Source organism: Pelobates fuscus, chromosome 6 (assembly GCF_036172605.1).
Source record: "Pelobates fuscus isolate aPelFus1 chromosome 6, aPelFus1.pri, whole genome shotgun sequence".
NCBI classification, from domain to species: Eukaryota; Metazoa; Chordata; class Amphibia; order Anura; family Pelobatidae; genus Pelobates; species Pelobates fuscus.
This window is the reverse complement of record NC_086322.1, coordinates 238,695,444-238,720,477: the sequence shown is the minus strand read 5'-3', so window position 1 is coordinate 238,720,477 and position 25,034 is coordinate 238,695,444. Positions and strand designations below refer to the sequence as shown.

At 46.6% G+C, this 25,034-nt stretch overlaps 1 protein-coding gene across 1 annotated transcript in view; it reads left to right on the top strand.

Annotated features, from left to right (window-relative positions):
• The window catches only part of DHX58 (DExH-box helicase 58), a 589,427-nt gene that overhangs the window by 396,667 nt on the left and 167,726 nt on the right, over nucleotides 1-25,034 (top strand). The window contains exon 10 of the mRNA XM_063458906.1: nucleotides 20,785-20,946. Within this exon, the coding sequence (XP_063314976.1) occupies nucleotides 20,785-20,946 (162 nt within the window). The remainder of the gene's footprint in view (nucleotides 1-20,784; nucleotides 20,947-25,034) is intronic.

The following is a 25,034-nucleotide window of genomic DNA, read 5'->3' as shown; positions in this document are numbered from 1 at the left end:
CGCAGGGCACGCTCCAGGAAGAAAATAAATGGTATGATGTTGCTGATGGTGCCTTCGGTGCGACTGACTAGGTTTGTCACCTCCTCAAAAGGACGAATGAGCCTACAGGCATTGCGCATGAGCGTCCAGCAACGTGGCAAAAAAATTTCTAGCTCCGCACAGGCTGTCCTAGCACCCCGGTCATACAAATACTCGTTAACGGCTTTTTACTGTTGGAGCAGGCGGTCGAACTTTAGGAGTTTTGAATTCCAACGTGTCGCGCCTCACTGGCATATTTTTTGCCGCTGGATATCTGAAAAGTGCGCCATGGCCGTGTAGGAACGCCTGAAATGACCACACACCTTCCTGGCCTGCTTCAGGACGTCCTGTAAACCTGGGTACTTATGCACAAAGCAGTGTACGATCAGATTACACACATGTGCCATGCACGGCACATGTGTCAACTTGCCCAAATGCAAGGCCGCCAACAAATTTGTTCCATTGTCACAAACCACTTTGCCGATGTGTGTTCAGGGCGGACAGGAGTGCTGGTCCGTTGTGACTCTCTGCTTTCAGGCAAGTCAACCCCAAGACAGCGTGACACTGCCGTATCCGGGATGTGGAATAGTACCTGGGGAGCTGGGGGGGTGCCGTTGATGTGGAGCAAGACGCAGCAGCAGAAGAGGATTCAGCTGAGGAGGTTATGGAAGAGGATGGAGTAGGAGGAGTAGAGGAGGTGGCAGCAGGCCTGCCTGCAAGTCGTGGCGGTGTCACAACTCCTCTGCAGAGCCACGCATTCCATGCTTGGCAGCCATCAGCAGGTTTACCCAATGCACAGTGTAGGTGATATACCTGCCCTGACCATGCTGTGCAAACCAGGTATCAGTGGTCAGATGGACCCTTGCACTGTGTGCCAGACATGCCATTACTTCCTTTTGCACAATCGAGTACAGGTTGGGGATTGCCTTTTGTGCAAAGAAATTTCGTCTGGGTACCTTCCACTGCGGTGTCCCAATAGCTACAAATTTTGGGAACGCCTCAGACTCCACCAGCTTGTATGGTAAAAGCTGGCGGGCTAAGAGTTCAGTCAAGCCAGCTGTCAGACACCGGGCAAGGGGGTGACTTTGTGACATTGGCTTCTTACTCTCAAACATGTCCTTGACAGACACCTGACTGTGGGCAGATGAGCAGGAACTGCTCAAGGCGAGAGACGGAGTGGCGGATGGTTGAGAGGGGGCAAGGAGGACAGCAGTTGTTGACTTGGCTGAAGATGCTGGACCAGGAGGAGGATGGCGGCTTTGAGTTTGTGTGCTGCTTGTACTCATGTGTTGATCCCATAGGCATTTGTGATGTGCGATCATGTGCCTTTGCAAAGCATTTGTACCTAGGTGGGTGTTGGACTTCCTACGACTCAGTTTCTTTTGGCACAGGTTGCAAATGGCATCGCTGTTATCAGAGGCAGACACACAAAAAAATGCCACACTGCTGAGCTCTGCAATGACGGCATTCTGGTAGTGGCAACAGCATGCGTTGATTGGCGTGCTGTCTGGCTGACCCCGGGTGCCGATGCATGCTGTATGACTGTGCCACTAGCTCCTTGCGACGACCTCCCCCTGCTTCCAACTCGTCTCCTCCTCCTCCTCTCCCCATCTGAACTTTCCCTCTGTTCTTCTTCTCTTCTAGCGGGCACCCACGGGACATCCACGGACGCATCGTCATCATCAACCGCTTCACTTGTATCTGACAAATCAGCAAAGGAAGCAGCAGTGGGTACAACATCATCATCATCACACCGTACGTCCATGTGTGTAATGCTGCCTGACTGAGACATATCCCTGTTATCTACATCCTCTAGCAATAATGCTTGCGCATCACTCATTTCTACCAACTGATGTGTAAATAACTCCACTGACATACCAAGTGAAGCGGCTGTGGTGCTGGTGTTGGTTGTGGCGGCAGGCGGGCGAGTGGTAACTTGAGAGGTGCCCGAAGCTAAGCTGGAGGAGGATGGTGCGTCAAGGTTCCGAGCGGAAGCTGTAGAAGATCGGTGTCCTGTGTTAGCCAGTCAACTATGTCCTCAGAACTTTTCGAGTTCAGGGTATGTGGCCTCTGAACACTGGGCATTATTCTAGGGCCAAAGGGAATCACAGCACCACGACCACGATGGCCCCTGCGGGGTGGCCTGCCTCTGCCTGTCATTTTTTTTTCGATTAGTGGTACTATGCATGCAAGCTACTGTGACAACAGATATGAGTGGCACTGTGCACTGGCAGAAGTTGGCAGAGTAGACGCTGTAGGCCTGACACACACGCTTGCAGACAACTAACTGCTATTCGATCTATTACAGTCAATTTTTTTTTTTTTTTTTTTTAAATGTACACTACTGTGACACCAGATAAGCTGGCGGGCTAAGAGTTCAGTCAAGCAAGCTGTCAGACGCCGGGCAAGGGGGTGACTTTGTGACATTGGCTTCTTACTCTCAAACATGTCCTTGACAGACACCTGACTGTGGGCAGATGAGCAGGAACTGCTCAAGGCGAGAGACGGAGTGGCGGATGGTTGAGAGGGGGCAAGGAGGACAGCAGTGGTTGACGTGGCTGAAGATGCTGGACCAGTAGGAGGATGGCGGCTTTGAGTTTGTGTGCTGCTTGTACTCATGTGTTGATCCCATAGGCGTTTGTGATGTGCGATCATGTGCCTTTGCAAAGCATTTGTACCTAGGTGGGTGTTGGACTTCCTACGACTCAGTTTCTTTTGGCACAGGTTGCAAATGGCATCGCTGTTATCAGAGGCAGACACACAAAAAAATGCCACACTGCTGAGCTCTGCAATGACGGCATTCTGGTAGTGGCAACAGCATGCGTTGATTGGCGTGCTGTCTGGCTGACCCCGGGTGCCGATGCATGCTGTCTGACTGTGCCACTAGCTCCTTGCGACGACCTCCCCCTGCTTCCAACTCGTCTCCTCCTCCTCCTCTCCCCATCTGAACTTTCCCTCTGTTCTTCTTCTCTTCTAGCGGGCAACCACGGGACATCCACGGACGCATCGTCATCATCAACCGCTTCACTTGTATCTGACAACTCAGCAAAGGAAGCAGCAGTGGGTACAACATCCTCATCATCACACCGTACGTCCATGTATGTAATGCTTCCTGACTGAGACATATCCCTGTTATCTACATCCTCTGGCAATAATGCTTGCGCATCACTCATTTCTACCAACTGATGTGTAAATAACTCCACTGACATACCAAGTGAAGCGGCTGTGGTGCTGGTGTTGGTGGTGGCGGCAGGCGGGCGAGTGGTAACTTGAGAGGTGCCCGAAGCTAAGCTGGAGGAGGATGGTGCGTCAAGGTTCCGAGTGGAAGCTGTAGAAGATCGGTGTCCTGTGTTAGCCAGTCAACTATGTCCTCAGAACTTTTCGAGTTCAGGGTATGTGGCCTCTGAACACTGGGCATTATTCTAGGGCCAAAGGGAATCACAGCAACACGACCACGATGGCCCCTGCGGGGTGGCCTGCCTCTGCCTGTCATTTTTTTTCAATTAGTGGTACTATGCATGCAAGCTACTGTGACAACAGATATGAGTGGCACTGTGCACTGGCAGAAGTTGGCAGAGTAGACGCTGTAGGCCTGACACACACGCTTGCAGACAACTAACTGCTATTTGATCTATTACAGTCACATTTTTTTTCTTTTTTTAAATGTACACTACTGTGACACCAGATAGGAGTTGCACTGGTGTGACACTGTGCCCTGGCAGGCCCTGAAATACACACGCGTGAAGGAAACTGACTGCTATTATATTACAATCAAAAAAGTTTCGTTTTTTTTAAATGCAAGCTATTGTGACACCAGTGAGTGAGTGGTGGCACTTGGCAGGCCCTGAAATGCACACGTGTGAAGGAAACTGACTGCTATTATATAACAGTCAAAACGTTTTGGGTTTTTTAAATGCAAGCTATTGTGACACCAGTGAGTGAGTGGTGGCACTGGGCAAGCCCTGAAACACACACTCGTGAAGGAAACTGACTGCTATTATATTACAGTCATAAAAGTTTTTTGTTTTTTTTAACAATTCAACAATTCTGGACTTCGGCAATTCGGCACTTGACCACTTCAGAACTTCGGCACTTCGGATCTTAGACACTTCAGAACTTCGGCACTACGGAAACTTCGGAACTTCAGCAACTTCAGAACTTCGGCAACTTCGGAACTTCGGCAACTTCGGAACTTCGGCAACTTCGGAACTTCGGCAACTTCGGAACTCCGGCATTTCGGGACTTTTGTTGCAGCCGCTTGGTAGATAACTCCCTAATTCCCACGGTATTAGGGAGTTATCTACCAAAAGGCTGAAATACCTAAATTGGTCTTTCAGCCATATTTACTAATACTAAGTAAAAATTACTTAGTATTAGTAAACTGTGCCCCTACTCGCAATACCGCGAGTAGGGGCATGTCTATGAAACACTGGGCAGCCTGTGGCTGCTCACAGTTAAAAAAGGTCCCCCCCTCCCTGAGCGGGTGGGGGCCCTAAAGTAAAAAAAGGGGGGAGAAACTATTGTCCTCCCCACCGGCCCCCACCCCATAGCGGCGGTGGGGGCCCTAAATAAAAATTGGGGGGGACCTAATGTCCTCCCCCCTGGCCCCCACCCCTGAGTGGTGGGTGGGGTCCCTGAATACAAATCGGGGGGGACCTAATGTCCCCCCTGGCCCCCACCCCTGAGTGGTGGGTGGGGGCACTAAATACAAACTGGGGGGACCTATTGTCCTCCCCCTTGCCCCCACCCCTGAGCGGTGGGTGGGGGCCCTTAACAAGAATAAGGGGGGGACCTAATGTCCTCCACCTGGCCCCCACCCCTGAGCTATGGGTGGGGGCCCTAAATACAAATGGGGGGACCTAATGTCCTCACCCCTGTCCCCGCCCCTGAGCAGTGGGTGGGGGCCCTAAGCAAGAATAAGGGGGGCAGTGGCGTACACATGACCTATGGGGCCCCGGTGCAAAAATTGATCCGTGGGCCCCCCCCGCAAGCTTACTCTGCGCAGGCCGGGGCCGCAACACATGGCGGCGGGCACCTGGTGGCAGGGGTTGCAGGGTTGCGACCCCTGCGACCGCGGTATGTACACCAGTGCATGCAGATGCACACACACTTAACCCCTTAAGGACCAAACTTCTGTAATAAAAGGGAATCATGCCATGCCACACATGTCATGTGTCCTTAAGGGGTTAAATGACCACTACAGACACCCAGATTACATCAGCTCAATGAAGTGGTCTGGGTGGCAGGTCCCTCTAGTTTTAACCCTGCAACTAAAAGCATTGCAGTTTCAGAGAAACTGCTATGTTTCACTGAGGGTTAATCCAGCCTCTAGCGGCTGTCTCACTGACAGCCGCTAGAGGAGCTTCCGTGATTCTAAGACACTGATCACCCGGCGGGCAGTCAGGCTGGTGGGCGCGCGAGGGAGCACTCTCCCCTGAGTGCTTCCTCTTCAGCTCCCTCGCGCGCTGCGTACTGATACAGGAGCCGGAAGATGATGTCATCTTCCGGCTCCGGTATCAGTGTGGTGAGCGAGGGAGCTGAAGAGGAAGCACTCAGGGGAGAGTGCTCCCTCGCGCACCGGCCAGCCTGCCTGCCCGCCGGGTGTAAGCAGGGCCAGCCTCGGGGGGCCCGGAGGTGGCCAGTTTCCTGGGCCCCCCAGGAGAAGAGGCTGGCCCAGTGCGTACATACTGGGTCGCAGGGGCGGCCGGGCCCCCTGGTGGACCGGGCCCGGTCGCACCCGCGACCCCTGCGACCCTGGTATGTATGCCACTGAAGGGGGTGACCTATTGTCCTCCCCCCTGGCCCCCACCCCTGAGTGGTGGGTGGGGGCCCTTAATACAAATTGGGGGGACCTAATGTCCTCCCCCCTGGGTGGTCCTCCCCCCTGAGTGGTGGGTGGGGGCACTAAATACAAACTTGGGGGGACCTATTGTCCTCTCCCCTGGCCCCCACCTCTGAGCAGTGGGTGGGGGCCCTAAACAAAAATAAGGGGGGCCTATTGTCCTCCCCCTGGCCCCCACCCCTGAGTGGCAGGCAGGGTCCTAAATACAAATGGGGGGACCTAATGTCCTCCCCCCTGGCCCCACCCTTGAGCGGCAGGTGGGGGCCCTAAATATAAATGGGGGGACCTATTGTCCTCCCTCTGGCCCCCACCCCTGAGCGGCGGGTGGGGGCCCTAAACAAGAATAAGGGGGGGGACCTAATGTCCTCCCCTCTGGCCCCCACCCCTGAGCGGTGGGTGGGGGCCGTAAATAAAAAGTTAACCCCCATCCCCCCAGGTGACTAGGGGTCCCCAAACCCCTAGTCACCCCCTCCCCCAAAAAATAAACTCCTACCTACCCCCCTCACCCTAAAAATAATGAGGGGGGGCATTTAACTAAGTACCTGTAAACATAAAAATAAACTTACCATTCGATGTTTTCTTTCTTCTAAAATCTTCTTTTTTCAGCCCCAAAAGAGACCAAATGAATATCCATAATAACCGACGCAATAAAAAAACACGAGCGCAAAAAAATAATAATCCATCTTCACCCTGCGAGGGCTCCGCGCAGACTGAGCTTTATAAAGCCTTGCCCGCCCTGCCATTAGGCTCAGGGCACTCTGATTGGTGGATTTAAACCATCCTATCAGAGTGCTCTGACAGGTAAATGAAGAGACTGACAGGTAAGTCTCTACATTTCCCTGTCACAGCACTCTGATTGGTTGGTTTGAAATCCACCAATCAGAGTGTTCTGTGTCATTTTACACAGCGTGGAAAAGTTCTTTGGAATTTTCCCACGCTGTGTAATTTGACTCATAACTCTCTGATTGGTTACTTAATCCACCAATCAGAGTGTTATGAGTCAAATTGCACAGCATGGGGAAATTCCAAAGAACTTTCCCATGCTTTGTAAAATGACACAGAGCACTCTGGTGATTTCAAACCAACCAATCAGAGTGCTGTGACAGGTAAATGTAGAGACTTACCTGTCAGTCTCTTCATTTACCTGTCAGAGCATTCTGATTGGATGGCTTAAACCCGGCCTGCAGAGCTCAGTCTACGCAGAGCCCTAGCTGGATTGTGGATGTGAAGATGGATTTTTTTTTTTAAATTGCGGCGGTTATAATGGTTTTTTATTTGTCCTTTTTTGGGGCTGAAAAAAGAAGATTTTAGAAGAAAGAAAGAATCGAATGGTAAGTTTATTTTTATTTATTTTTTACAGGTATTTAGTCCCCCCTCATTATTTTTAGGGTGAGGGGGGTAGGTAGGAGTTTATTTTTCTGGGGAGGGGGTGACTAGGGTTTTTTTGACCCCTAGTCACGGGGGGAGGGGTTTAAATATGTATTTAGGGCCCCCATCCGCCGCTCAGGGGTGGGGGCCACGGGGTAGGACATTAGGTCCCCCCAATTTGTGTTTAGGGCCCCCACCCACCACTCAGGGGTGGGGGCCAGGGGGTAGGACACTAGGTCCCCCCAAATTGTGTTTAGGGCCCCCACCCACCACTCAGGGGTGGGGACCAGGGTGGAGGACATTAGGTCCCCCCATTTGTATTTAGGGCCCCCACCCACCGCTCAGGGGTGGGGCCAGGGGGGAGGACATTAGGCCCCCCCAATTTGTATTTAGGGCCCCCACCTACCGCTCAGGGGTAGAGGACAGGGGGAGAACATTAGGTCCCCCCTTATTCTTGTTTAGGGCCCCCACCCACCGCTCAGGAGTGGGGGCCAGGGGGAGGACATTAGGTCCCCTCCCCCCCAAATTTTTATTTAGGACCCCCACCCACCGCTCAGGGGTGGGGGCCGGTGGGGAGGACAATAGGTCCTCCCCCCTTTTTTACCTTAGGGCCCCCACCCGCCGCTCAGGGGTGGGGGCCGGTGGGGAGGACAATAGGTACCCCCACCTTTTTTTACTTTAGGGCCCCCATCCGCTCAGGCAGGGGGGACCCTTTTTTTATTTTTTTTTAACAGTGAGCAGCCTGTTTAATAGACATGCTGATAATAGAAAAAATCCCAAAGGTCAAGGTGTTTGGAGAGGAGAGCAAAAATCCATCTACCAAGACACACTCGACTGAAGGTGTGCCCACATAAGGGTTACTAGCTCCCTTGGTGTACAAAGTAAGGAAAATAATAAATCTTTATTAGAAAAACATACAGAGACTATATAAAATACATGGGGTACAGGAGTGGGGATTGGCCCATGAGACTGTACTGACAGTATGGGGGACAACAGGGTAGATACAGGAAAAATTGCTGTAAAAAATACTGCACCTAGACACCTAGAAGCTAGTTTCTCAAACTAGCATATGGTAATAAAGTGTCTACATAGATATATATAGCACCTGACCGCAGATAAACCCTATAGTGCCAGAGTGTCTGCATAAAATATTGCCAAACTGCTATTCTGGGAGGGATACCCAATAAAAAGGGTGTCCTTCCCTGGAGTATATGGTGAGCCGTAATCCTATTATATAAATAATAGTTAAATCAAGCAGAAAAGGCTGACTGCACTAGTGAGATAAAATGGGATCAAAGGTATAATATAAGGGGAAGGGAAAGTGAAATCATAATAGAAATGAAAAAATACCCCCTTATATAGAGATACCCAGATAACTCAATTCATCTAGATAGTAGTCAGCCCCAAAGTTCAAGAGTAGTGAGGTGCTTGTAAAAAGATAGATGCAGACAAAGTAGCAGAGACAATCTGTTGCTAGTTTTTAGTAAAGTGCTATTGTCCCAAAATAGTGGTTTAGGAGGGGATACAAAGTTGCAGTAGTATTAAGCTGCTAATTTTAGAGCAGTGGTTCCTCAGAACGTAGATCCAGAGACAAAAAGCTACCCCTGTCTCTCAGATACAAAGGATGTCTCCCATCCAGCCGGAACCAAACACCCACACGTACCCAACCCCATGCGATATAAGTTATGTGGCGCCTTTTTCAAGAGCGGTGAGGGGATCCCGTCACCGCCGGAATTTTAAAGGGACTAGTGCCCGCCCCTCCCGTGACGTCATGGCCAATTGCATGAGGCCGCGTCACGGGAGGGGGGGGAGTCAAGGGCTGCTCGAGCCGGCAGCAATGTCGGCTAGGGGACAGATGAGAATTCCATCAGATATGTTGGATTGTGGTCCCTCAATTAGAATATGTATGCCCGAATAGTGAGTTATCTTAGGGGGGCAGATCCTTGAATAATAAATAAAGCCTCAGTATAGTGGATAGTTAGAGAGCAGAGTCTACTCTCTTGATGTCATTCTTATTGCAGAATGACAAAAAGTATACATATCATGTTTGAAGTAATAAAAGGTATATATACAGTTTTGAAATAAATTAAACCAAAAGGAGTTAAAACTGTATGAAGACAGTACCAAATATTGGTTGAGACATACACACATATGGCAGACATAAGAGATGTGAAAATTATTATAGAAAGTGAGAAAAAGAAAACCCCTCATTTAGACCCTTAGGACTCAGGGTCTTCAATCGGTAGATCCAGAAACATTCCCTTTGCCTGAGGAATTTATCATAATTGCCTCGTCTAGGATTCTTTTTTTACCAGTTCTAGGCCACAGAAGCGTAACCCCTTAGGGTCGCTATTGTGGTATTCGTGAAGGTGCCTGGAGATAGGGGTTTCCGCTGAATATTTACTGGATCTGATGTGTTCTTGTACACGTTTCTTAAAGGGGCGGAATGTTTTACCTACATATTTTTTGTTACATTCACACGTAAGTAAATATACAACCCCTGATGTGTTGCAGTTAAAGAAAGAAGTTATGGTAAAGGCCTCTTTCTCCAAACTGTCTATAGGTTCCAGTTAGAGGAGTCTGGAGCCATGTTGTAGGGGGGGGGGGGGGGGTTCCGGTTTTGAGGTGACTTGGGGCCAAGAGGTCTCGTCGATTTTTGCCTCTACGAGCCGTAATGGAGACATTGGGGGCCAGTACTTCTTGAAGGTGCTGGTCGCTTGTTAGCAATGGCCAAAAGCGTCTGAGGGAACTTTTAATATTTTCCCAACCTGCATCATAGGTGGCAATTAGGCGTATATTTTTCTTAGAGTCCTCTGCTGGTTTGGGGGTGTCCCCGCTCAGCAAGACATTGCGATCTGAGTCAAGTGCTCTCTGGTACGCACGTTTGAGGCACCTGTTGGGATAGCCTTTTGCCTTAACCCCTTAAGGACACATGACATGTGTGACATGTCATGATTCCCTTTTATTCCAGAAGTTTGGTCCTTAAGGGGTTAAAGTGACCTCTTAGTTCTTTAGCCTTGATCTTGAATTCGTCAATAGTACTACAGTTGTGTCTAACCCTAAGGTATTGCCCCGTAGGGATGCCTTTTTTAAGAGGTGTCGGGTGGAAACTATCCCATCTCAGAAGGTTGTTGGTTGCGGAGGGTTTGCGGTAAAGAGTGGTGTGTATTTTGTTTTCAGTTGTTATAGAGATCGTTAAATCCAGAAAATTTAGACTTTGACCCCCAAATTCATTTGTGAATCTAAGATTTTCAGCATTAATGTTTAGGATACGGACAAACTCGCTGAACTCGTGTGGGTTCCCCAGCCACACTATAAACATGTAATCGATGTAGCGACGCCAAAGGTGAATCAGGGGAAGGTATTGAGAAATTTCTGAATGTTGGGATAAATGCTCCTCCCACCAACCTAGATGGAGGTTGGCGTACGATGGGGCACAAGCTGTCCCCACCACAGTCAGTGGTGTATCCTGGTTTTGTGCTGCCCTAGGCAGGACAAAACTCAGGCGCCCCCCCTCCCCCCGCGCCACCCCCACCCAACCTTTCCCCCCGCCCCGCATTCTAAATACACACACACACATTCACTGACAGATACGCATACACTAGCTAACAGAAACACACACTCGCTAACAGAAACACACACACACTAACATACACACTCACACTCAGTAACAGACAAACACACTCACTAACAGACACACACTAACAGACACACACTCACTCACTAGCAGACACAAACTAGCAGACACACACACTCACTAACATACACACACACTCACAGGCAAACACACACTAACAGACACACACACTAACAGACACACACAGTCAGACACACACACACACACACACACACACACACTAACAGACACACACACTAACAGACACAGACACACACTCTAACAGACACAGACACACACTAACAGACACAGACACACACACTAACAGACACAGACACACTAACAGACACAGACACACTAACAGACACAGACACACTAACAGACACACACTAACAGACACACACACTAACAGACACACACTAACAGACACACACTAACAGACACAGACACACACACTAACAGACACAGACACACACTCACCCACATTAACACATTTTTTATTTATTTTTAACACATTTTTTTAAATTTATTTTTAACACATTTTTTTTTATTTAACACCCCCCCCCCCCAGCCTCCTTACCTTTGGGAATGCTGGGGAGGGGGGGTGTCTCTTCCTCCCTGGTGGTCCAGTGGCTGCTGGGCGATTGGGCGGGCGGCCGGCCGGCGAGGGAGCACTTCCCCTGAGCTGTCTGCTCAGCTCCCTCGCGCGCCTCAGAGTGAGGCTGGGAGCCTGAATATGACGTCATATTCCGGCTCTGCCTCCCAGCCTCACTCTGCGGCTGGCGAGGGAGCTGAGCAGACAGCTCAGGGGAAGTGCTCCCTCGCCGGCCGCCCGCCCGCCCACCAGGCAGTGCCGCACGATCGCCCAGCAGCCCGCCGGCATGTCTGTTAGCCGCAAGGCTAACAAGACATTTGCCTTGGGCATTTGGGCAAAAAAAGCCGCCCCCTGGAAAATGCCGCCCAAGGCAAATGCCTTGTTTGCCTCGCGGCTAATACGCCCCTGACCGCAGTCCCCCTGATTTGATGGTAGTACTTGTTTTGGAATGTGAAATAGTTATGTGTGAGAATGTATTCAAGAAGCTCCAAACACAGTGTAGTATGTGTTGTGGCAGCCTCACCTCGTTGTTCTAGGTAGTGGCGTATATGGCAAATGCCATTAGAGTGGGGAATGGATGAATACAGGGCTTCGATGTCCAAGCTGCATAGTTTCGCCAGGGGAGGTACCTCAAGATTTGCTAAGAGAGCAAGGGTCTGTTTTGTATCCTGTAGGTAAGAAGGAAGTCTTTCAACGAATGGTCTTAGAATTTTGTCAATATATACTACCATTCTGTGTCAAATTTTCTATGCCCGAGACAATCGGGCGGCCTGGAGGTAAGGTCATACTTTTGTGTACTTTGGGCAGGCAGTAGAAGGTTGCAACTGAAAACAAAATACACACCACTCTTTACCGCAAACCCTCGGCAACCAACAACCTTCTGATATGGGATAGTTTCCACCCGACTCGTCTTAAAAAAGGCATCCCTACAGGGCAATACCTTAGGGTTAGACGCAACTGTAGTACTATTGACGAATTCAAGATCAAGGCTAAAGAACTAAGAGGTCACTTTAACCCCTTAAGGACCAAACTTCTGGAATAAAAGGGAATCATGACATGTCACACATGTGATGTGTCCTTAAGGGGTTGAGGCAAAAAGCTATCCCAACAGGTGCCTCAAACGTGCGTACCAGAGAGCACTTGACTCAGATCACAATGTCTTGCTGAGCGGGGACACCCCCAAACCAGCAGAGAACTCTAAGAAAAATATACGCCTAATTGCCACCTATGATGCAGGTTGGGAAAATATTAAAAGTTCCCTCAGACGCTTTTGGCCATTGCTAACTAGCGACCAGCACCTTCGAGAAGTACTGGCCCCCAATGTCTCCATTACGGCTCATAGAGGCAAAAATCTACAAGACCTCTTGGCCCCAAGTTACCTCAAAACCGGAACCTCCCCCCCCCCCTACAACATGGCTCCAGACTCCTCTAACTGGAACCTATAGTTGTGGGAGGTGCATCTCATGTAAATTTATGAAAAAATACTCTAAAATAGAGTCAATACAGTTTGGAGAAAGAGGCCTTTACCATAACTTCTTTCTTTAACTGCAACACATCAGGGGTTGTATATTTACTTACGTGTGAATGTAACAAAAAATATGTAGGTAAAACATTCCGCCCCTTTAAGAAACGTGTACAAGAACACATCAGATCCAGTAAATATTCAGCGGAAACCCCTATCTCCAGACACCTTCGCGAATACCACAATAGCGACCCTAAGGGGTTACGCTTCTGTGGCCTAGAACTGGTAAAAAAGAATCCTAGACGAGGCAAATATGATAAATTCCTCAGGCAAAGGGAATGTTTCTGGATCTACCGATTGAAGACCCTGAGTCCTAAGGGTCTAAATGAGGGGTTTTCTTTTTCTCCCTTTCTATAATAATTTTCACATCTCTTATGTCTGCCATATGTGTGTATGTCTCAACCTTCAAGTTACACTAATATTTGGTATGTTTCACCTTTAAGTTACACTAATATTTGGTACTGTCTTCATACAGTTTTAACTCCTTTTGGTTTAATTTATTTCAAAACTGTATATATACCTTTTATTACTTCAAACATGATATGTATACTTTTTGTCATTCTGCAATAAGAATGACATCAAGAGAGTAGATTCTGCTCTCTAACTATCCACTATACTGAGGCTTTATTTATTATTCAAGGATCTGCCCCCCTAAGATAACTCACTATTCGGGCATACATATTCTAATTGAGGGACCACAATCCCACATATCTGACGGAATTATCATCTGTCCCCTAGCCGACATTGCTGCCGGCTCGAGCAGCCCTTGACTCCTCCCCCTCCCGTGACACGGCCTCATGCGATTGGCCATGACGTCACGGGAGGGGCGGGCACTAGTCCCTTTAAAATTCCGGCGGTGACGGGATCCCCTCACCGCTCTTGAAAAAGGCGACACATAGCGCCGAAACGCGCGTCGAGTAAGACGCTTAGCCTAGTTAGGTACTTTACTTTGCAATTACACGCTAGACTTAGGCTGAGGTTGATTTTAATTTTAACTTATATCGCATGGGGTTGGGTACGTGTGGGTGTTTGGGTCCGGCTGGATGGGAGACATCCTTTGTATCTGAGAGACAGGGTAGCTTTTTGTCTCTGGATCTACGTTCTAAAGGAACCACTGCTCTAAAATTAGCAGCTTAATACTACTGCAACTTTGTATCCCCTCCTAAACCACTATTTTGGGACAATAGCACTTTACTAACAACTAGCAACAGATTGTCTCTGCTACTTTGTCTGCATCTATCTTTTTACAAGCACCTCACTACTCTTGAACTTTGGGGCTGACTACTATCTAGATGAATTGAGTTATCTGGGTATCTCTATATAAGGGGGTATTTTTTCATTTCTATTATGATTTCACTTTCCCTTCCCCTTATATCATACCTTCGATCCCATTTTATCTCACTAGTGCAGTCAGCCTTTTCTGCTTGATTTAACTATTATTTATATAATAGGATTACGGCTCACCATATACTCCAGGGAAGGACACTCTGTTTATTGGGTATCCCTCCCAGAATAGCAGTTTGGCAATATTTTATGCAGACACTCTGGCACTATAGGGTTTATCTGCGGTCAGGTGCTATGTATATCTATGTAGACACTCTATTACCATATGCTAGTTTGAGAAACTAGCTTCTAGGTGTCTAGGTGCAGTATTTTTTACAGCGATTTTTCCTGTATCTACCCTCTTGTCCCCCATACTGTCAGTACAGTCTCATGGGCCAATCCCCACTCCTATACCCCATGTATTTTATATAGTCTCTGTACGTTTTTCTAATAAAGATTTATTATTTTCCTTACTTTGTACACCAAGGGAGCTAGTACCCCTTATGTGGGCACACCCTCAGTCGAGTGTGTCTTGGTAGATGGATTTTTGCTCTCCTCTCGAAACACCTTGACCTTTGGGATTTTTTCTATTATCTATTGCGCTGGGTTAGGCCCTTTATGTGTTGCCCACTTAGTCCTTTCTTTTTGGCTCCAGGACTGGATTTTTCTAGTTCTATAGCCATCCTCTTTTCTTTAATAGACATGCCCCTACCCGCGAGTAGGGGCATAATTTACTAATACTAAGTAATCTTTACTTAGTATTAGTAAATTTGGATGAAAGACCAATTTAGGTCTTTCAGCCTTTTAGTAGATAGCTCCCTAATACCGTAGGAATTAGGGATTTATCTACTTATTCATTCCTGTCATTACATTGACTGGCCAAGTAACTTACATTTTATATGAATGTATGTTACTTGATTGTTGTAAGTGTTGCAAATGCTTACAGCTGAATCCTGGCTATGTTTGTATACTTTTTATTTGAAATTGTATACAGTGTAACATTCTTCTTCTTTCACTGGGTAAGTATATTCGTACTTAGGCAATACTGTGCTTCTGAACTTCGGCACTTTGACACCTCGGAACTTCGGCAACTTCGGAACTTCGGCAACTTCGGAACTTTGGCACTTCAGCAATTCGGCACTACAACACTTTGGAAATTCGGTAATTTCAGCACTTCGGGACTTGAGCAATTCGGCACTTCGGCAATTCAACTATTCGGACATTCGGAAGCACCCAAATGTCCGAATTACCCGAAATTTGGCTGAATTTTAATTTGCACCGAAACTAATTGCACATGTCTAATAAAACGTTCATATTCAGAATCAGCATATTTTAAATATAAACATAACCAAAAATCATACAAATCCCCCCAATACATAAAAAGTTAGCTGCAAGTCCTTTATGACCGACCGCAAGCACATTTTCCTGCCCAAAACAGTTCCCTAGATTTGGGCTGTGCAGTGGGTCTTTTTTACACAGAAAAATGCACCGAATGCACCAACAGGGCCGTTCATGCATTTAGCTTAGTATAGCAGTGAGTTCAAACGGGACTTAATCTCTGCAGCTGAAAATGGAGTGTAGGAGAAGGTAAGGGTCAGCGGTGTTCGTTGAAATGTGTAGCCGATTTCAGTTCCATGGATTTGGCTAAACATACCGCTGACCTCGTTCGAATGAACAAAGATGGCCGCCGCCATGTGTTCATTTGTCGAATGGCGGCCACTTTGACTACTTCGGCTGCATCCGAAGTGCCAATTTAAAGCTGCAGAACTGCTCCAATAAAAGTATTTTAAAATCCAATCTGCTAAAATAGTCTTTAACAGGCAATATCTTCCAAGGGCCATTGTCTTAAAGGGGCATTGTTCACAAAAGTCACAGTATGTCCCCAGATGGTTCTTAAAGGGCCAGCAGCAGCACAACACAAATCCATTATGCCCAAATCTTGTATTTAAAGGGCCAAACCTCCCAGGGACCATAATCACATGGCAAGAGGCTGACAAGTAGTCCTCTCCAGGCACAAGTGGCAAGGTTAATTTCGCCACACTTACTTCTTTAGGAAAGTAAATCAATTAAACTGTGAACAGCTTTCCCTCCATGCACCCTGATTCCGCTCCTGCAACTGTCATAATTTCTACCCTACCCTTGCCTTTTGTGTCACATTACCCCACTCCCTCAAGCATGGCCCTCATAATTTCTACCCTACCCTTGCCTTTTCTGTCACATTACCACACTCATTGAGCAGGGCCCTCACTCCCTCTGTTCCTGTGTGTTCAACTCATCTGGTTACAAATACGTGTCTGTTAGTCCACCCTTTATACAGCGCTACGGAACTTGTTGGTATTTTATAAATAATAATAATATAATAACTACAATAATCCTGAAAATTATAGTTATGTGCCTATTATGTATAATAATCTATCTATAGCCTAAACTTTCAATTAGGCAAAAAAAAGACTATATAGTATAGAAGCTCATATGTATTATTAAACCTGTCTAGAGGGTACTGAGCTCAGATAGGAGTGATAATTCACTCCAATAGGAGCAACCTGTGTAGATATTAGATCCATGTGTATAGTGGACACAGAGCCTAGGCATTTGCCTAGGGCGCCAGCCTGCTGGGGGTGCCCACCGGGATATTTCCTGGTGGGCTCCCCCTGTCCTGGGCCGCAGCGCTTGGCGAGCGGCTCTTGAGCCGCCCTCCAGCTTCTGGGTCGATCCTTTGGACACCAAAAGGAGCCCTGTCATAGGGGCCCCAGAAGGTGGCACCTCAGGGCACCCCCAAAGCTGTCCTTCAGTATGGCAGAGCAGGCACCTGCCATCAGGGTGAATACCTGAGGAGAGAAGGAAGGTGGCGGCAGTGTGGGTGGCGAGGTAGGCTCTTCTTGCAGCTCCCCACTCCTCGCACATCCTCTGTGATGCCGGGAGCTGGAATATGACATCATTCCGGCCCCGGCATACTAAACATTGTGCTGGAGAAGTGAGGAGCTGCCCCACACTGGACCCCAGGGAAGTAGGGAGGCTGGGTGGGCCTCAAAAAATTAAATTGTGTAAGTCTGTTTTTCAGTGAGTGTGTGTGTGTGTGTGTTTGACTGTCAGTGAGTGAGTGTATGTATGTCAGTGAGTGTCTACCTGTGTGTGTGTCTGTCAGTGAGTTTCTCCCTGTGCAAGTGTTTGACTGTCAGTGTGTGTGTCTGTCAGTGAGTGTATGTCTGTGTGTGTCCATGAGTAAGTGTATGTATGTCAGTGAGTGTGTGTCTGTCAGTGAGTATTTGCTGTCAGTGAGGGTCTGCCTGTGTGTCTGTCAGTGAGTGTGTGTGTGTGTATCTGTCAGTGAGTGAGCGTATGTCTGTCAGTGAGTGAGTGACATGAGGGGGTGGCAAAATGGATCTTTGCCTAGGGCAGCAGAAATTCTTGCACCGGCCCTGCCCCAAGTGGACAGGTATACTGTAATTATGGTCCAAACAAGCCATGGGGGGACAATGGTATTGTGGCGAAAGTAATTGTGGCGAAACCAACCTCGCCACTGGGCATTGGAGAAGCCTGTTTGCCCGCCTCCTGCCTGCTGACTATGGCCCCTGGGAGATTTGGCCCTTTAAATACAGTATTTGGGCATATTGTATTTTATTATGCTGCTGCTGGCCCTTTAAGAACCATCTGGGGACATACTGTTGAGTTACTGGGTGGCCACCATTTCATGTATCAGAGGCAAATGGTGAGAATAATGGATGAAGCATATGGTGAGAACAATGGGTGGCGGCCATTTTAACTCACAGACACTGTTTGGACTTTTCTACACGGTGCCATCTCGCCGGTATTTGGTGCACAAAGACATTGTGCAGTAGTTTTAAACTATACAACAAGGGACACATTATACAGTAATTATTTTTCATATAGCCTGTATATGTTCTGCGGAATCTGCATTAAACTGTATCTTCCAAACTACTGAACGGATCTGGGTGAATTTTGGATATGTGGTTCACTTTTTGGGGTTATTGCATGTTTTGGGGTCCCTGTGATGTGTTTTATAAACCTGTATTTCTCTGCCTGTGATAATTCTATTACCCATTGTGTCTAGTAATCATATCACAGCCAGAGGGAAGGATTTTGTGTGGGATTGTCTGTGTGTATTGTACGGATTGATTGGTTGTTCTGTAAAACCCTGTGGGAAGTACTATGTGTGTAGATTGTGAATAAAAGAGGCTGTATGTGCCAGTACAGTCAGTTCTGCTTGACCTCAAAACGAAGTGTCGTCTCGTTATTGGTGGAATTGGATTGTATGCCGATTGCCAGGAGTGTAAGCTGATTGTATGCTTTTCCTGTTCAGCTGTTTACAGCATTCATATGCTTGAGAGCATTCGTATGCTTCTTCGGTTCGGTGGTTGTGGTGTCTGCTGCAGTGCTTGGAGACCTCAGGAAGTGCTAGGAGCATCCTTCAACGGAGGTACCCAGTCGGGGTGCCAGGTGATCCGTTACAGTAATCTCGCCACGGGCTCTTGTAGGGGCCTTCTGGTAAGGCTCTTGCCAAAAGACTATGGGCCCTTTACAAAAGTAGGTGGTTTAGGTACTTTTGTACTCCAGAAAGAGAGACCAACCATTAGCCCTAATTCCCTGGAACTGTTTTGGGCATAGAACCATATGAACAGTCGGTCAAAACTATGAATTCCATGGAAATACCTAACCCCTGAAACGATTTGGGTGATTTTTGGATATGTTGGTCCCCCAGATCGGGGCTATCAGAGGACTATCAGAGGACTTTTGTGGGGTTTCCATTTGTTTTGGGGGGTACTTTCGGGATATTGTAAAATGTATGTTTTCTGTGCCTGGAGATAATTGAGTTTAGTAAAGTTAACCTGTTTTGTGTGGGAGTGTCCTGGACCTGAGAGCCAATGTAATTGTGTGTGTGTGTGTGTGTTTTGCTGTAGTCTCCTCTCAGGCCCATAGGGGAATGACCCTGGAATATGTATCCAGAAACCCCTTGCATGAGGAGTTGCATATAAGGCTGCATGTGGCTCCCATTAAACAAGTTCCTCTTCACCCTCAACATAGAGCCTTGTCTCATGTGTGAAGGGAACAGCTATATTCACTCTGGGGATTTCTATACTCCTTTGGATTATAATCACTAGTTTTTGTAAGAGCTATCCTGCTATACTCTCTGGAGTAGGGGTCTGCCCACTGGAAACTGGATCCTGGTCTTGGGTCCAGGGTGGGTGGAGGACAGCGAGACCACAACCAAGTTGTAACGCTGGCTGTGGGGACTATGGTGGTTATGGTGTCTGGTGGAGTGCTTGGAAGTACTCGGTGAGCACTAGGAAGCAGTGATTGGCGGAGGCACCAGTCGGGGTGCCAGGCGGTCTGTCACCCACTAGTTGTAAATTAGACTTACAGCTCACAGTTAAAAAAACATGTAGTGTCTCGCCTGGTACAGTGTTACGAGAGTGAAACACTTCAATACACAAGGTAAAATGAGAGTTAGTAAAAGAGACCCTCTCTACCTACAAAGCTAGCTAGACAGGATAGGTTCAGGATAGAAAAAAGAAATAAAGTATATTAAATCATACTAAAACAAAAAGGTGCATAATAATGCACAGTGAATTAGTAAAAGCAAGAACTTGGCATGTTGCCCGACACGTGTATCAAGGAGAACTGAATTTCTGCTCAATTTAAACAGGAGTCATATCCCAAAGGTTCCGGCTCGGTAAGTCAATCAGCAGCCAAGTCTGCAACATTGGCTTGGCTTACTTATTCCACTCCCCCTTCTACTCTCTCCAATGATAAGCTAACTGTCTTGTATACTCCTCCCCTTGTGGGAGTCCTCAGAGAGGACCTGATGTAGCTCTGACCCCTTCATTGCCGGCACTGATCGTAACACAAAGAAATACAAGTATGCTGTGAACAAAGCCTAGTGAGCCAAACTTACAGGTACCGGGGCACTCTGCCCCCTCATCGGGCTCCTGACTGTACATGTCTGTGTTGAACTTGCAGGGCATATTTCCCCGAAGTGTCACATCAGTAATGGGGTGCGATTACCTATTGCCTGGTAAAATGTTACCAGAGACAATTCTGTGTGAACTGGACTCCTTGTATTGTAATAGTCAAAGATTATCTGTGTAGAACATTAACCCCTATACGTCCAGTGTAATGCTATCCTCTCAGAAAAGTATGTACAAGAATCTAATGCTAGTGTATAAGTAGGGAAGCTCAAATTTACCTGTGACACTTCGGGGAAATATGACCCGCAAGTTCACCAAAGACATGTAGATACAGGAGGTCAGGAGCCCCATGAGAGGGCGCAGCGCCCTGGCACCTGTAAGTTTACTAGGCTGTAGAAAATGCACTGATATTTAACTTGTTCAATCTGTAATGGTTATCTATTTTGAATGAGTTTTAGAGATCTAACACTAGACGCTATCATTTAAACTATACATTTATTTATCTAATTTTGGTTTGGAAAATGCGGTCACCATCAAGTTGATGGTAATATTTATCCTTGTGTTTGCTTACAGGCCAGGGGCAGAGCACGTGCTGAAGAAAGCTGTTATTCATTTTTGGCCAAGAAAGGGAGCAAAGAGATGCGCAGGGAAATTACCAATGAGTCTCTAGAAGATCTAATGAAACGGGCTATAAAGCATGTGCAAAACATGACAGAAAGAGAATATGAGCAGAAGGTATGGAAACATTCTAAATTGTTCCTTCAGCTCTCTTTATGCACAATTAAGGAACATTGTTTAACACTTACCATCATTTTCTTTTCCTGATCATGGCGCCATTTACTTGTGGGTTAGCTCTTTTCCTCACAGATCAAGTACAGGTATAATACACCCACCACCTTACCAGGCATCTCAATCACTAATTCCCCATCGGAGATTATATTAATCACATATACTGAAGTGGTGTTTTAACAGCATCTCATACACAGAGAATATTAGTTGCATATAGGCCATGTCTTAACAGTACATTGTACATAGACTATATATGTTGTATACAGTGAGGTACCTCCACACCAGTACATAGGATAAAATACTAAGATAACAGTTGGGCTGTGTTTTATCTGCGTCTCATATACAGATATTATATCAGTCACATATACTGAAGCTGTGACTTAACAGCAACTCATACACAGAGCTTGTATTGCACATATTTACTTAAATGAACACTATGGCTTTAGGAATACAATTGTGTATTCCTAATGCTATAGTGCCCTGTTACAAGCTCAGGTGCCCACACCCCTTCCGGTCTAAAGGAAATGAAATAGTTTTACTTACCTTTTCTCTGTATTGCTGTTCCCACACAACACCTTGCTGCGCCAATCAGACCATCTCTGCTATTTTGGAGGAAGTGCCTCTAGTGGCTGTCTAAGTGACTGCCACTAAAGACATTTAAACCCAATAAGGTAAACATTGCTATCCCGCAACTGCAATGTTTTATGACACCCAGACTATGTTATCCTACTGAGAGATCGAAAATATATTTTTCAATCAATCATCTATCTGATAGAGTCTTGGCCTGGGCTAATCCTATCTGGTAGTCGAGCTGCTATATAGCTCTATTGTTACACCTATGCCGAGTTCCTCTCCGCTTTTAGGCGAACTCTTGATTTGCCAGGCCAGGTTAGTTCTGCAGGTAAATCCCTGATGAGGATATAACCGGAATCCAGATGCGTGGCTGACTATGCCATAGAGTTCAGGACCCTGGCTTCAGAGGTGGTTTGGAAGAATGATTCTTTGGTAGCGGCTTTTCAGGAGAGTTTAGTGTTACAGAAAGAAAAGATAACACTTCAGATCCTGTCTTCTCCTTCTTGTCTCATTGTATTGGGTTTTACCTGGTTGTTAAAAAAAAAAAAAAAAAAACCACAACATTTATTGGGGGAGATGTCTTGGGGGAAGAAATACCATGATAAATGTCTTACACATGTACATCCTGTATTTGCTCTTAATTAGAGTTGACACCTGGATTTTCGGGTCCGGTGGGTTGGGCCGAACTTTGAAAAAAAGTCCGGGTTTGGGATCGAACTTGACCCCAAACTTGCCCCCGAATCCCATTGACATCAATGGGGACCTGAACTTTTGGGCACAAAAATGCCTCTAAAAAAGTCCTGGAAAGGGCTAGAGGGCTGCAAAAGGAAGCAACATGGGGGTAAGAGTAGAACAAGTGCCCTGCAAACAAATGTGGATAGGGAAATCACTTAAAATAACATAAAATATATCAAAATGAAAAATACAGCTGAGCCATAAAATGGCACTAGATGGAATCTTTGATTTTAGCTTTGGAAGAACATAAATCAAAATCTAAAGCATGGCTGTCAGGAGGATCACCAGAATTATCCATTTGAGAGAGGGTTGTAGTGCAGGGTATTCTCTTTCATTGGTAAAACTGAGCTCAACTCCTGATGTATGGAGAAAAGGCCTTCACAAGCCTCTGCTATTGTGTACAGTGTTTATACTAAGTGACCCATAGGTTGAGGAGGCTGTGACCGTGGCGGTGTAGGTGGAAGCATCGGTGGAGGAGGTAGCCAACACTGGTTTTTATATATATATATTATAAATATATACATTTTTTTAATTGTGGTAGCCCCCAAAATATTGGGACACATAAAAAAAGAAACATTTGCGGCCTGTGGTGCATTTCTTGCAGTCCAATAACGCCATCAGGTTTTTAAAACTGTCCATCTCCACCAGACGGAATGACAGCATTTCAAAGGCCAGGAATTTTGAAATGCTGGCATTCTGGGCCAGGGATCGCGGGTGACTAGGGGGGTACTTTCTCTCTCTCTCCAGTGTTTGGGAGATGGACAGCTAATGTCTCCATGGGACAGTGTGGAGATGCTGGACAATTGTGTACCTGGCCTATGCTGGTGCAGGAACCCAGCCTCCGAGCCACTTGTGAATGACTGGCCTGATAACCGTGGAAATGACCCCCCTTCCTCCTCCTCTTCCTCCTGTGCCACATCCTCTTCCATCAACGCCCAGAGCGTTTTATCAAGGAGACATAGAAGCGGGATAGTAAGGATGAGAATGGAGTCATTGGCACTGGCCATGTTGGTGGAGTACTCGAAACAGCGCAACACGGCACACAGGTCTTGCATGGAGGCCCACTCCTTGGTGGTGAAGTGGTGCTGTTCCGCAGAGTGACTGACCCGTGCATGTTGCAGCTGAAACACCACTATCGCCTGCTGCTGCTCGCACAGTCTCTCCAGCATGTGCAAGGGGGAGTTCCACCTTGTGGGCACGTCGCATATGATGTGGTGAGCAGGAAGGGCGAAGTTACACTGCAGAGCAGACAGGAGAACAGCAGCAGGGTGAGAACGCCGAAAGCGCGCACAGACGGCACACACTTTCTGCTGCAGCTCTGATATATATGGGTAGTTTTTCAGGAATTTCTGCACCACCAAATTCAGACGATGCGCCAGGCAAGGGATGTGGGTCAAACCGGGTTGGCCCAGAGCTGCTACGAGGTTTCGGGCTTGAGGCTCAGTTCACATCCACTGCAGCACCCTGATCTATACTTCTACTTACTTCTTCGTAGAACGCAATCAAGTTAGTTTGACATGACCTGTGCTTCATAAAACCGTGCTGATTTTTGCTGATAACCATATTCTTCTTAAGGAATTCTTCAATATTATCCCTTAATAACCTTTCAAATATTTTACCAGCCACAGAAGTTAAGCTCACAGGTCTATAATTTCCAGGCAAGGATTTTGAACCCTTTTTGAATATAGGAACCACATCTGCCTTCCTCCAATCCTCCGGAACACTTCCTGAAAGAAAAGAATCTTGAAAGATTAAAAACAGAGGTTCACTTATTTCTACACTTCGTATCTTAAGTACACGTGGATGGATACCATCAGGCCCTGGAGCTTTGTTTATATTAACTTTCTTTAGTTGCTGCAGCACCTTGTCTTGAGTTAACCAAGTACAATTATTCTGCAAGTTTTTAGTAGCAATCATTTGCACATCTATTGCCATGGGTTCTTCCTTAATATATACGGAGGAGAAATAGTTATTTAAAATTCCTGCCTTTTCTTGGTCTTCATTAACTAACACCCCCGTTTCAGTTTTTAGTGTACCTATACTTTCATTTTTGGGTTTTTTAGAATTTATGTACTTAAAAAATGCTTTGGGGTTGGTTTTGCTCTCTTTGGCTATCATTTTTTTCATTTTGAAGTTTAGCAAGTTTAATTGCCTTTTTGCACACATTATTTGCTTTCTTATATCTTTTATAGGATGCATCTGATTTGTCCGATTTAAATGATTTAAATGCCCTTTTCTTATTTTTAATCTCTTGTTTTACTTCTCTACTAAGCCACATTGGTTTTAATTTGTTTCTTTTATATTTATTTCCCAATGGTACATACTGAGAAATGTACCTTTCTAAGATTTGTTGGAAGATGATCCATGTATCCTCAGTGTTCTTTTCACTAAAGATTTTATGCAAGTCAATATATTGTAAAGCTTCCCTTAACTTATTGAAATCGGCCTTTTTAAATTTATATGTTTTAGTATACCCCATGTGCTTTTGTTTTTTAGAGTTTATTTCAAAGGACACTATATTGTGATCACTATTTCCCAAGTGCTCACCTACTTGAATGTTGGTCAAAAGATCAACGTTGTTTGTTAAAACCAGGTCCAGACAAGCATCCATTCTAGTTGGTGCTTGTACAAGTTGTGACATGAAGGTGTCATTTAACCTCCCTAGCGGTATTCCCGAGCGTGACTCGGGGTTAATTTTCGCTGCCAGAAGCGGTAACCCCGAGTCA